At 35.6% G+C, this 14,218-nt stretch overlaps 1 protein-coding gene across 32 annotated transcripts in view; it reads left to right on the top strand.

Annotated features, from left to right (window-relative positions):
* Nucleotides 1-14,218, top strand: part of LOC105470793 (discs large MAGUK scaffold protein 1) — a 281,159-nt gene that overhangs the window by 252,144 nt on the left and 14,797 nt on the right. For 16 of the 32 annotated variants that reach the window (XM_071090611.1, XM_071090606.1, XM_011723048.3 and 13 more), the window contains 5 exons: nt 3,679-3,720; nt 6,208-6,258; nt 7,139-7,240; nt 7,499-7,671; nt 11,570-11,679. In XM_071090611.1, coding sequence (XP_070946712.1) covers nt 3,679-3,720; nt 6,208-6,258; nt 7,139-7,240; nt 7,499-7,671; nt 11,570-11,679 — 478 coding nt within the window. Of the gene's footprint in view, nt 1-3,678; nt 3,721-4,399; nt 4,436-6,207; nt 6,259-7,138; nt 7,241-7,498; nt 7,672-11,569; nt 11,680-14,218 lie in introns of all 32 variants that reach the window. The other 16 variants (XM_011723039.2, XM_071090607.1, XM_071090608.1 and 13 more) reach the window with 2 other exon arrangements.

The raw sequence follows: 14,218 nt of genomic DNA, 5'->3' as shown, positions 1-14,218 counted from the left end.
AAAGTAAAATATGAAACTACACATATTGTCTCAGTCTTATAAATAAACATACGTTTGGAGCTATTTTAAATAGTGTTACTTTGAACATTCTTAACGCATGTCTTGTGGTAAGCATATATATGCCTTTCTGTTGGGGAAATAGCTAGGAAAGGAATTGCTGGGTCATATAGATACACTTTTGTCCAGCCTTAGTAGATATTGCCAGTTTTCCCAAGTAGTTTTCCCAGTTGGCCCGTTCCTAGTATATGAACCCCCGTTGCTGCATATTGTTGTCGATGCTTGACGTGTCTGTTTTGTGTTTTCACTTTAGCCATTCTGGTGGATGGTAGAGACACCCTTTGTGGTTTTAATTTGCGTTTCCCTGACAAGTAATTAACTTGAACACTTTTCTGTATGTTTATTGGTTATTTGACTGTCTTCTTCGGGAAAATGCTTTTACAAGGAACATTTTCAATTATCAGAAGAAAAACATTTTATTTTTCTAGTAACATTCCAAACAATGATGATGATGCTGTTCCAAGGACCATACTTTGAGTAGTGAGGTTTTATTGTAGAAGAGCTAAGTAGGATGATATTTGAAAGAATTTGCAGAGTTTGATTGTTGTATAGCTTTTGGCAATCTTAGAGGGTTTAAGGTGAGTAGAAGAAATCCCAAAAAAAACAGATAGTGAAGAGATTTTGGTAACTTAAAGTTTTTATTATATAAATATCAGATACATTCAATAGTAGAAGAGTAGTAAAAATAAACCCTGCAAGTATTTGTTTATCCTGCTTTCATAATTGTCAACTGAAAATTTACCAATTCTGTTTCTTCGATACTCCCACTTATACTCCCCTCCCTTCACCCCATTGCAATAACTAATTTTTCTTTAGTTTACAAACTAGAGATGGCAGAGGGTGATACCAGTGCTAATATAAACAGAATAACTCTTTTTTTTAATATGGCGTGTTTCTGGGAATGAAATTTAAGGAAATAGGACAAAAAGTTAAAAGGTATATATAAATGAAGACATTCATAATTGTTGATACTTGTGAAAAACGGTTTAAAGCAAATAAAAATATCTAAATAATAAATAGCAAGGTAAATAATTTATCAATCTAATAGAATATTATACACCAATTTTAAAGTATTGCTATCAAGCCCATGTGGTGACATAGAAAGAAATATTTTAACATAAGCTTTTAAAAAACCTACCATTTGACCAGGTGCGGTGGCTCAAGCCTGTAATCCCAGCACTTTGGGAGGCCGAGTCAGGTGGATCTCCTGAGATCAGGAGTTCAAGACCAGCCTAACCAACATGGCGAAACCCGGTCTCTACTAAAAATACAAAAATTTGGGTGTGGTGGTGCACACCTGTAATCCCAGCTACTCAGGAGGCTGAGGCAGGAGAATAGCTTGAACCCGGGAGGCGGAGGTTGTAGAGAGCCGAGATCTTGCCACTGCACTCCAGCCTGGGGAACAGAGCAAGACTCCATCTCAAAAAAAAAGAAAAACCTACCATTTTACATGTGCTTACATATATTAGTGAATTCTTCTTGCAATTTTTAAAGTCCCTGCTTTATTTAAAATGTATGTAATCATGATTAAGAAAGTTATATCTTGTCTTTGAAAGTTAGAATAACAGACTTATTTTTCGTTATGATAGCAGTTCAAAAATCTTATTTAATTTGAAATCTTAAGTTCAACCATTCACTGTACGTTTTAATAGTGATACTTGATTTTAGGAGACTCTGTGAGTGGTATGGTATAGCAGATACTTATCTTCAAACTTTTTTCTTTTTTGTTTTTGTTTCTTAGGGACAGGATCTCACACTGTCACTCACGCTGGAGTGCAGTGGTATGTTCATAGCTCACTGCAGCCTGGAACCCTTTGGCTTGAGTGGTCTTCCCACCTTAACCTCCTGAATAGCTAGAATTACAGACATGCACCACCAAGCCCAGCACTTTTTTTTTTCCCCCCAGACAGTGTCTCTCCATGTTACCCAAGCTGATCTCGAACTCCTGGTCTTGAGTGATCCTCCTGCCTCACCTTCGCAAAATGCTGGGATTACAGGCGTGTGCCACCATGCCCAGCCTCAAACTTTTTTTTACCTTAAAAAATTTTATTTCCACCCAGGCGCAGTGGCTCATGCCTGTAATCTCAGCACTTTGGGAGGCCAAGGCAGACGGATCACTTGATCTCAGGAGTTCAGTATCAGCCTGGCCAACATGGTGAAACCAATCTCTACTAAAAATAGAACAATTAGCTGGGCGTGGTGCTATACACCTGTAGTGCCAGGTACTCAGGTGTCTGAGACACAAGAATTGAATTGCTTAAACCTAGGAGGCAGAGGTTGCAGTGAGCTGAGATCGTGCCACTGCACTCCAACCTGGGCAACAAAGGAAGACTGTCTCAAAAAAAGAGACTGTCTCAGAAAAAAGAAAAAAAGAAATTTCCAGCTGTGTGGTGTGGTGGTTCACACTTGTAATCCCAGCACTTTGGGAAGCTGAAATGGGAGGATCCCTTGAGGCCTGGAGTTTGAGACCAGTCTGGGCAACGTGGTTGAGACTTGTCTCTTTTATTAAAAAAACAAAATTTTAGCAGGGCATGGTGGTACATACCTGAAGTCCCAGCCACTCTGGGCTAAGATGGGAGGATCACAGAAGCCCAGGAGAGGAGGTGGAGGCTGCAGTGAGCTATAGTCACACCACTGCGCTCCATCACACCACTGCGCTCCGTCACACCACTGCACTCCTACCTGAGCAACAGAGTGAGGCCCTGTCCCTTTAATTAAAAAAAAAAAAAAGTTAAAATAAAAATGTCAGTTTCCCTGTCTCGTTGAAAGTTTTATTTTTGTTTTTTAGAAATAAATCTATTAGTCTTTGTTTAATGCAAGGGGGATATTTATTGAGAGAATACTTGAGATCACATTTACATGGATGAGGAGCGTGCCTGTGGTTTACTAAGCAATGAAATCGTGAAACGGGTAACCTTTAAGGAGGGGACAGGCAGTTTTTGGCTGGGTGTGTTTGTTTTCATTGTCTTTTTTATGTTTTGCAAAGCAGCCACTGTCAGTCTTATCAAAGCAGAGTTTCTAAGAAATATTAGTTGGTTTTAAAATGCAGTGCCACCATTGGTGCATTCCCTTCCAGCCAAGACATTTGAATTTATGACTTCTAAAATCCTTTATCTGTATGATCTCAGAAACATGGATTTTCATCTTCAGAAACAGGAGTGAAGCTGGACTGAAAATAAGATGATCTCTTTATTTTTAATTACAAAGACATCCCTTCATTAAAATGGGCATCTATCTGCTTAAATAGTTTGTCCCCTTTGCCAGTTACTGCCGTTTCAAAAACTGAAATAGTGCCAACTATTTTCTCCATTGGGTTTTATGTCTACATTTGGACTAATTCAGGATCACTTTGCCCTTTTGACATATTCTAGTTGCTATTTATAATAGATTTGTTCAGAAACTGTGTTGTACAAAAATAAGACATTGTCCTTAATTACAGGTGTTTTCCTTTGCTAATATTTATTATTTGAAAAAAATAATATTTTTAAAGAAAATAAAAAATGCTTTTAAAAAATTATTTTGTTATATATGGCTTATATCGCAACATTTTATTTTGATTATTTGCTTTTTAAACTCATGACACTGTTTTCTTTACTTTTTTTCATTGTCCTGCAATTTCAGAGCATGTAACTTCTAATGCCAGCGATAGTGAAAGTAGTTACCGTAAGTGTCTTAAGTTACTTGTTCTTTTGTAATCTCGAGTAATACATCCTCTGCGGGGGTGGAGGGATTCTTAGTGATACGTTCTAAAAACTTAAAGTTATATGATCTTTATTTTAAAATCAGGGAGAGACAAGTAAAATTCTGTACTTGAAAAATAAAATCATACTATATATGTAGAGGTTAATTTATAAAATTTTAATACAATACTAAAAACGGTTTAGTATTATTTGTGTACATGATACATATGTATATGTATTTTTTATAAGAAGCAAATAGTTAAATGAGGGAAAACTTGTATTTTGACATTCTGTTTAATAATTCTGTTTTTAACATGAGCACTAAAACAGTATTTTTCAGTAATGCTAAATTATCATTAGCTTTATTTCCTTTTTTATTCTTTGTCATCGGTACTGATCTGGGTCAAGTTATTGTTTATCATCAGCACTTGGTGAACAGAAGAAATAAGGGAACATTTTCAGTGATTGCCCGAAAAATAATACTAATTTCTCTTTTGCTGTTTTATATTCTTGGTTTTATTAAGTGAACTGCACAAGCATGTGATGTTTTAAACAGACTTGGGGCATGGGAGAAGGGGAGGGTACATAATATCAGTTGTAGCACCTTAAAAATTAAAATTGCTTTTCTAACTTTCTTTTTTTACTGCTGTCTAATATGAAAGTAATCTTGATTACAGATGAGTATGGCTGCTCAAAAGGTCCATCCTGTTAATATCAGTCCCTAATACTTTTTCATGTTGACAGTATATACTTTTAACCATCATTCATTTGGTTGATTATTTTTCTACATAGTAGTTACTTAATGATTTTTTTTGGTGTGGAAATGATTTCCTGTATTTCAGCATTTTATTGCTTATAACCAGAACCCACTATAGGGTAGTTGAGTGGCTTTCTAAAGAGGTAATGAAAGTATATACTGTCTGTCTTACCATTTGCATGAATTATTGAGGTGTGAAATATTCAAATTGCATGTGTTTGCTAGTATGTAAGCCATGTTTTACATCCAGTACTTTAAAAAGCAGCTTATAAAATACCAGTTTTATATACTTTAATAATAAAATTGAAAACAAATACACACTTTTAAAGCAGAAAAGAATGTTTATGCCAATGTATGGATTTAAAAGACCTACAGCTACATACATATAATATAAACCAATCGCAAAATTCGTGGTAAAATTGTTATAGGATCTTGGTAAAGAGAAAATCTTCAAATACATTATCCAATATTGATTACTTTCATTGAACCACTTGAGTTAACATAGTCTTTTCTAATTTTCAGTGTGGGGTGAGGGGGGTGTGTGTTATTTTAAAACTAGAGTTTTTGGCCGGGCGTGGTGGTTCATGCCTATAATCCCAGCACTTTGGGAGGCCAAGGCGGGCAGATCACCTGAGGTCGGGAGTTCAAGACCAGCCTAACACAGAGAAACCCCATCTCTACTAAAAATACAAAATTACCCGGGCATGATGGCGCACGCCTAATCCCAGCTACTCGGGAGGCTGAGGCAGGAGAACCGCTTGAACCCGGGAGGTGGAGGTTGCCGTGAGCTGAGATCGCACCATTGCACACCAGCCTGGCAACAAGAGCAAAACTCCATCTCAAAAAAAAAAAAAAAAAAAAAAAAACCAACTCTTAGAGTTTTTAACTCTTTTTCTTTACACTGAATTCAGATATAATTTGTAGACTCTTTCATTTAGAATATTTCCTAAGCTCTGAACCTTTGATTTAACCTTTAGAAGCTTTAACTTCTTGTGCTTTTAAGGTCAAAGCGAATATATTTATCTCCTTTACTATCACTGTGGTTTATTTTATTGGAAGGATTTAGTTTTATCTAAAGCTCTTTTTGACTCACATTAAATTTATTATTTTTTACAAAGTTGAGTTAGTGAATTTTTTCATCAGTGAAATAGTAACAGTAGTTTTACCTTTGCATTTATAATTTTTAATTTTATGATGTAATTATTTTAAAAATAAAATATACTGTATTCAATATTATAGTTGGTGGAACTAAAAAAGTAGCATGTTTTTAATAGTAACAAGTTACCTAATATGTATATAGATGATAGATAGATAGATAGATAGATAGATAGATAGATAAACTGCTCATTAAAGCATTAATCTTTAACAGATTTAATATTTCTTAGATTCTAAGTAAATATTTCTTAGATTCTAAGTAAACATAGCATCACAAATGAAGATTTTTAGATTTGATTATCTATAAAATATAATATTGATTAAATAGCCCATTTGTATTTTGTTTTACATTTAGCAAACTCACTTTTATGACTTTATAATTGGCCCCCCCTTTTTTTTTTTTTTTTTTTTTTAACTAAATCTTGCCATAAAGTACCTTTCCATATCTTTGCCATTTTCTCAGGAAAGTTGTAGTAATGTCTAACGTTGTTCATGAAGAATTAGATGAGCATCAATTATCTTGACACATTTTTCGTCTGTGCCTTCGCTTTCTAATAGGTGGTCAAGAAGAATACGTCTTATCTTATGAACCAGTGAACCAACAAGAAGGTTTGTGAAGACTATTGATGTTTTATAATCTTCTAGAAGAATATACTTTTTAATTTGGAGGAAAAAAGTCTAATACCCCCAAAAAATGTTATGTTAGAATTTTTTTTACTACATTTATATGCAGAAACTTACTACATGTGTTTATGAAACATAGGTTACTCCACAGTATATTAGAATCTAGTCATTTCATATTGACTTTTATATTTGTGTTTTATTTCCTAAGCAACTTCATTCCAGTGTTCTTGTTAGCATCACTATCTTCCAAATAACCCTTTTTTGAAAATCTTGGAAGCATCTTTGAGCCTTCTCCGTTCCTCCTCCTCATCCAGTTAGGTTCCGGGCACTGTTTATTCTACTTCTTTCTTATGTATGACCTTCTTTTCTTCCCTTCTCTCACAGTGTTAGTTCTCAGTCTCACTACCAATCTCCATTCTTCCAGCATGATCCCATACAACCCAGAGTTCATACTTCTGTTAGATCATCTTTTTAGAACACTACTACTGGGATTATATCACTTCCCACATCCAATTTCTTTTCTGCCCTTCTTTGCTCTGCTTCCTTACAATTTCTACTTCAGAGCCATCTGTAAAACACTACACTTTATGCTTTGATTTGCAATGTAAAGAAACATTATCTGCTAACATACCAAATTTAACTTGATTTATCAATATGACTTCTAACAAGACTGAGTAGAGTTTAAGATCTTAGTCAAGATCATAAAAGAGCAAGTTATGCATCTTTGGTTGATGGTAGAGTGAGATGGAGAAAGAAGAAAAAAAATATTTAAAACAGTTAAGGATATTTTTGTTCTGTAGTGAAATAAAATACATTGATATTTGTTGACTGTTTATTCCTTTTAACGTGCAGTTTATCTTTATAGTTAATTACACTCGGCCAGTGATCATACTGGGACCCATGAAAGACCGGATCAATGACGACTTGATCTCAGAATTTCCCGACAAATTTGGATCCTGTGTCCCTCGTGAGTAAACCAGACAAAAACATTTCATTGTTACTCTTAACAATGCCTGTCACTGTGTGTGGGAAAAATAGGTAGAACCATTTTTTAACGGTTTGTACCTATTTTATCAGTTACTCTTCCATCCTCCATATTGTTGTCCTTTCTCAGATTTAAATTAATCTGTTGAACTTTACAAAACAATGATATAAGTAGAAAATGGATTTATTGTGGGGTTTTTTTTTAATATTAAACACTTCCCCAAGTTTTTTTCTGTTAAAGATACAACTAGACCAAAACGAGATTATGAGGTAGACGGAAGAGATTATCATTTTGTGACTTCAAGAGAGCAGATGGAAAAAGATATCCAGGAACATAAATTCATTGAAGCTGGCCAGTATAACAATCATCTATATGGAACAAGTGTTCAGTCTGTGCGAGAAGTAGCAGAAAAGGTAAGCATCAGACTAATCCCAGAATATAGCTTCTAATCAGATATGCCTTTGACAGTATGAAAGAGTGGTAGGATAGATACAGCATTAATTAGTTTTATTAACGTAATGAATTTGCTTACCTACATGATTAATTTTTGGTGGCTCAGGAAAGTGCATACAAGATAAAACAGGTAAATAAGGTAGACAAAGAAAGTGAAAATAGGAATGGTAACATGAATGTAAGAGGAGAAGTTATTTTAAGGTCATTTGCTAGAGATAGACCTTTTGTTTAACCCTAGCCCTCCAGCATATATTATAAGGAGATAAGGGCCAGGTATGGCAGCACACCCTTATAGTCCTAGCTACTAAGAAGGCTGAGTTGAGAGGATCACTTAAGCCTGGGAATTTGAGGCTGCAGCGAGCTATGATCATGCCACTCAACTCCAGCCTGGGCAACAGAACAAGACCCTGGCTCTTAAAAAAAAAAAAGAAAAGAAAAAATCAATAAATCTAACCACTTAAAATTTTTAAAAACTTTTTTTATGGCCAAAGAACTTTTCCAAAAACTATTAGAAAACACCATTAACAATGTCAAAAGACAACTGACAGAAAAAATTTGCAAGAAGAAAAGGGCTAATAGTCCCAATATATAAAGAACTCATAAAAACAGGGAATAGAGACCAGAAACCCAATAGGGAAAAAAAAAATGGACAAAAGATGAGAATACATAGTTCACACAAAAATAAGATATAAAAATGGCCTTTGTACATAGGATATGATGTCCAACCATTTCAAATGAATAACTACATTGAAGAGGGGAGAAGGGAGAAGTCTTAATCCCAGAGATTCTTTAACACAAGCTGAAGACAGAAAGATCTGTAAACAAAATAAAATTCTAATTAGTAGGTTTGTTGGGTGGAGTGTATGGTCTTACAGTTCTGAAACTAATATATATTCTAGGGTTGAGCAAATAAACTAATGTAATGACAGTAGTGGGAGTGAGGTTTGACTGTCAGAAAAAGGGAGAGGATAAAATGAACTCTGATAATTGGATTGGAGATATTAGATAATTAGAGCTATGAATATGAACCCATGAATTGTAATAGAGTAGATCTAGAAAGATGTGTATTTACATATACACACACGTATGCTTATTTGCTCTATCCACTAAGAAGACCTAAAAATAACCCTGAATAAGCCATGAGAATATCTGGTGCCCAGGTCTTGGCTTCTAAATATAATTCGTTAATTGAAAGATCCAAGACTCCTTAGAGAAATGGCTGATTCTGGGGCCAGGACTGGAAAAGTGCAGGATGAGCCTGTAACATTTTTGCTGCCAGAAAAACAAGGGAGCAGTCCAAGAGTGATGAGGGTGTGTAAAAAGGCAAGGAACCAAGCTGTGGGGTCCCCCACTGGCCAAGTCTGAGATAATTTGAATATCAAGATAAATGGTAATCACAGATTATAATATATAGAGTAAAATTAAAATCCTAGACTCCATAATGAAATAAACACAGATGGCCCCCAACTTAGAATGGTTCAGCTTTACAGAGGCGCAGAAGTGATGCATATTCAGTAGCAGCCATACTTCAAGTACCCATACGGCCTTTCTGTTTTTCACTTGTAGTACAGGACTCAATGAATTACATGAAAAATTCAACACTTAATTATAAAACAGGTATGTTGGATGATTTTGTCTGACTGTAGAGTAAGTGTTCTGAGCACATTTAAGGTAATCTAGGCTAAGCTATGATGTTCAGTAGGGTAGGTATATTAAACGCATTTTCAATTTATAGTATTTTCAACTTGGGTTTATTGGGACATAACTCCCATCATAAGTCAAGGAGCATCTGTATATGAGTAAATAAGTGGATAGAAGGGAACACTTTGGACTGTCTACTAATCAAGGTAGAAGAAATGATTAGAAAATCTTTTGAAAACTGCATGGTAATAATTGTTTCAGGCAAAAACCATCAGTGTATTCTAAAATTAGTGAACATTTGATGAAAAATGGGATATCTATATAGTCTCAAAGTGTCCTCCCCCAAAATACTTATCAGTTACAAAGGCAAAAGTAATAATTTTACAGTGGAGAAACCTAGCAGATAAAACCTTAAACAAGTGATCAAAATTAGCATCACTACCAGTGGGACAAATAGATATAATATCACCTCCCAGATATGATGGACTGAGAAGGACACACATTATATCTGTGGTATTCCTGCCAAAAATGTGTAACCTGCCATCCGAGAGTGAGGAAACACACAAACCCAGGTTGAGGCATATTCTATGACATAATATTTTATACTCTTAAAAACATCAAGATCAAGAAAGACCAAGACTGAGGAATTGTGTCAGATTGATGGAGACTAAGGAGGCTTTACAGCTAACCACAGTGTGTGATCCTATGATCCTGAATTGGATCCTGGACCAGGAAATTTTTTTTTTCTTTTCCAATAAGGAACATTAGATGGCCACTTGGAATCATATTGTGATTATATAAGAGATGCCATTGTTTTTAAGAAATATGAGGTAAAGGAGCATTATGCAGTTTTTTCTCAAACTATTATGTACATACATAGAAAGAGCTAAAGCAAACATAGAATATTAATATTTCAGTATCAAGTTACTAAAATGTTTAAGCGATAATGTAAAATATTTATATCTGATAAAAGATAATGGATACATAGTGTCTGTTATTTACTTTTCTATATGTTTGGAGTATTTTACAGTATTAAATTTGTTATTTTAAGTGTGCCCACCAAATTGAAATTATCATGTATTGACTTGGACTCAAGTCCTTGGGTTAGAAGTTGCATTATGGGGCCAAGTGTGGTGGCTCACACCTATAATCTGAGCACTTTGGGAGGCCGAGGTGGGTGGATCACTTGAGGTCGCAAATTTGAGACCAGCCTGACCAACATGGTGAAACCCCATCTGTACAAAAAACACAAAAATTAGCTGGGTATGGTGGCGCACACCTGTTATTCCAGCTACTGGGGAGGCTGAAGCAGGAGAATTACTCGAACCCAAGAAGTGGAAGTTGGAATAAGCCGAGATCGTGCCACTGCACTCAAGTCTGGGTGACAGAACAAGACTTCGTCTCAAAAACAAACAAAAAACTGAAGTTGCGTTATGGGGGAGGGCCTGATTTCAAATGTATTAGAAGCAAATCTGTCATAAATAATAACTACTACTCTGCTTACCATGGAAATGCCCATCTGTATTAAAAACCTAAGTATCCTTTGTCAGTGAGTTTAAGCCTGTCAGAAAAGTTGTCATTTAAATCCAGAATTGGGTCCCATATGCTAGTTTATATGAGTTTTTGTCTGTCCCTAGTAAAATGAGAAATAGAAGGATTGAGTAGTGGTAATGAGGTTTCACACATTTGTTTATTTAAAAGGTTTGCCCTTACTCTAGGATTTTTTATCTTTTATGAAATGATAGCTATGGGGAGATGGTAGTTTGGGGTCTTTATGAATACTTTTTCTTGGCAGAATGAAAAATAGGAACCTGGGCCTGGCACAGTGGCTCATGCCTATAATCCCAGCACTTCCAGAGGCTGCGGTGAGAGGATCACTTGAGCCCCAGGAGTTCAAGACCAGCCTAGACAACAGAACAAGACCCCGTCCCTTAAATTTAAAAAAAAGAAAAGGGAGGGGGGGAGCTCTGGTTTTCACCATTTTGAGAAATTACTGATCTGTGAAAACTAGGAACTGTATTTGTTTGAAAATGGCAAATTATGCATAATAATTTCATTTCCTATCAAGTTTGCTGAGAGAAGTGACAAGTTTGCTTAAAGTGAACAAAGATCCAGACATACCACGATTTAGACTCTGGGCCTGTGGGAAATGTATCTTTGATATTACTGAGAATATTTGGTTCACTTGTTTTTTTTTCTTTGTTCCTTTTATTTTAGGGCAAACACTGTATCCTTGATGTGTCTGGAAATGCTATAAAGAGATTACAGATTGCACAGCTTTACCCTATCTCCATTTTTATTAAACCCAAATCCATGGAAAATATCATGTAAGTGTAAATGCCTGAGGCATAGCCTCTGTGTACAAATTCAGTCACTGTAGGGTAATTTATTTACTCTCCCTGCATCTCAGTTTCTATATCTATAAAACTGAGATATAGTAGTATGTATATTCACCTCAGATTATGTGGTGAGGATTAAATAAGCACTATGGGTTTTAAATTGTCATTGTAATCATCATCATTAATATTACTAAAGTTATAAGGTAACGTGTTAGAACTTTAAATAGCTCCATGTGGCTAGTGGCTACGGAAGTATGCAGCACAGCTCTCAGGTAACCATTAAGAGAATAGAAGAATGTGTAACCATTATGTAATACTTTTGGGGGACAAAAAAATAGAATCTAAGTAAAAATTAAGAAAGAGCAAATAGAAACAAACATAGAACATAGAACAAGAACAAACATAGAACAAACATAGAACATAGAACAAGTGAGGCAAAACCATATAAATAGTAAGATGGTATAAACTAGGCAAATATTAGACTACCGGACTAAATGTTCCAATTAAAAGACAAGGATTGTCAGAATGGGTGAAGAAAAAAGTAAATTATATGTTGCTTTCATCAGACGCACCTTAAAAATTAGGCTATGGGAAGGTTGAAAGTAAGAGAATAGAAAAAGCTATACCATGCTAAACTAGGCCGATTTTTATATTGCTGACGAAGTATACTTTAAGGCAAGAAGTACTACTGGCATTAAGAGTGACATTTCATAAAAGTAAAAGATTCACTCCAGCAGGAGGATCTGTTCATACATTTGTTTGCACTTAATAGCATTCTCAAAACATAAAAAGTACAAATTGACAGCTTCATAGGGGTGAAAAGGTAATTCCAAAATCATCGAGAAGGAACCTAACATACCTGTGAGGAAGCAATTAAATAAGAAAACAAATATAAAAAATCAGTGAAGGCACAGAATAACACAAATTAAAAACTTTACCTACTTGACATATGTTAAACACTGCACTCACCATCTGCAGAATACACATGGATTTCCAGTGTACATGAAACAATTACCAAAACTCATCATTTGCTGGATTACAAATTTCAAATGATAGAAAACAAATACTTTCTGACTATAATGCAATTTAAATGGAAACCAATAACTAAAAGATAACTAGAAAATTCTCATATATTTGGAAATTAAGCATTATACTTCTGAGTGAGTCAAAGAAGAAATCACAGAATAAATTAATGTTTTGAACTAAATAGTAATGAATTGCCAAGTAATGAGTTTGGAGGCTTTCATAGCTTTGTTGAAGGAATACACACAGCTTTAAATGTTAGGAAAGAATGTTGAAAATCAAATATTAGGAAAGTTGAAAATCTAAGATTTTGAGAAATTGAAAAAATATCAGTCAAACTCAAAATTATAGAAGGTGGGGCACAGTGGCCAGCCCCTATAATCCCAACACTTTAGGAGGCCTAGGTGGGCGGATTGCTTGAGTTCAGGAGTTCAAGACCAGCCTGGGCAACATGGTGAGACTCTGTCTCTACTAAAAATACAAAAAAATAGCCAGGCATGGTGGTGTGCGCCTGTCGTCCCAGCTACTTGGGAGGCTGAGATGGGGGGATTGCTTGAGCACAGGGAGTGGAGGTTGCAGCGAGCCAAGATCATGCCATCGCACTCCAGCCTGGTGACAGAGCAAGACCCTGTCCCAAGTCAAAAAAAGAAGAAAACAGTATTAAAAAATTTTAAAAATAAAAAATACGGCAGAGCAGAAATTAATGAAATAGAAAACAAACATAAAAGAGGATCAACAAAGCCAAAAGTGTTCTCTTTGAAAAGACAGTAAACCACTAGGAGTGATCAAGAAAAGAAAGAAGGCACATCAATATGAATATCAGGCATGAAAAAGAGGATATGACTCCACATGCAGCAGACATCAGGGAGATTGACAGAGGCAGCCCAACAGGAAAAAGGACAAAGGGCTTGGACACATCGCAAAAGAGAATCTCCAAATAATAAGCATGTGAGATAGTGCCCAATTAATTATGGAAATACAAGTTAAACCCTGATGTCTTATACTACCACCCACATACCAGAATAGTTAAAATGAAAAAGACAGAAAATATTTAATGCCGGCAAGGATGTGGAGCAACTGAAACTCATAACAGTGTTAGGGGTGCAAATTGGTGCATCTTCATTGGTAAACTGTTTATAGTATCATAATGTCTCCTAAAGCTGAACATACACATTAGTTATGACCTAGAAGTCATATTCTTAGATACACACTCAACAGAAATGCTTACATGTGTTTACAAAGACATGTACAAGAGTGATGACAGTACTGTTCAAGTAGCAGCTGTCAGGTGCAGTAGCTCACACCTGTAATCCCAACACTTTGGGAGCCCAAGACAGAAGGATTCCTTGAGGTCAGGAGTTGGAGACCAGCCTGAGCAACATAGCACGACCCTGTCTCTACAAAAAACTTTAAAGGTAGCTGGATGTGATGGTGCATTCCTATAATCCCAGCTACTCAGGAGGCTGAAGCAGGAGGATCCCTTGAGCCCAGGAGTTCGATTGAG

The sequence above is a fragment of the Macaca nemestrina genome, chromosome 2, assembly GCF_043159975.1.
Source record: "Macaca nemestrina isolate mMacNem1 chromosome 2, mMacNem.hap1, whole genome shotgun sequence".
NCBI classification, from domain to species: domain Eukaryota; kingdom Metazoa; phylum Chordata; class Mammalia; order Primates; family Cercopithecidae; genus Macaca; species Macaca nemestrina.
The sequence above is the reverse complement of the archived record's forward strand: the minus strand, read 5'-3'. Positions and strand labels throughout refer to the sequence as shown.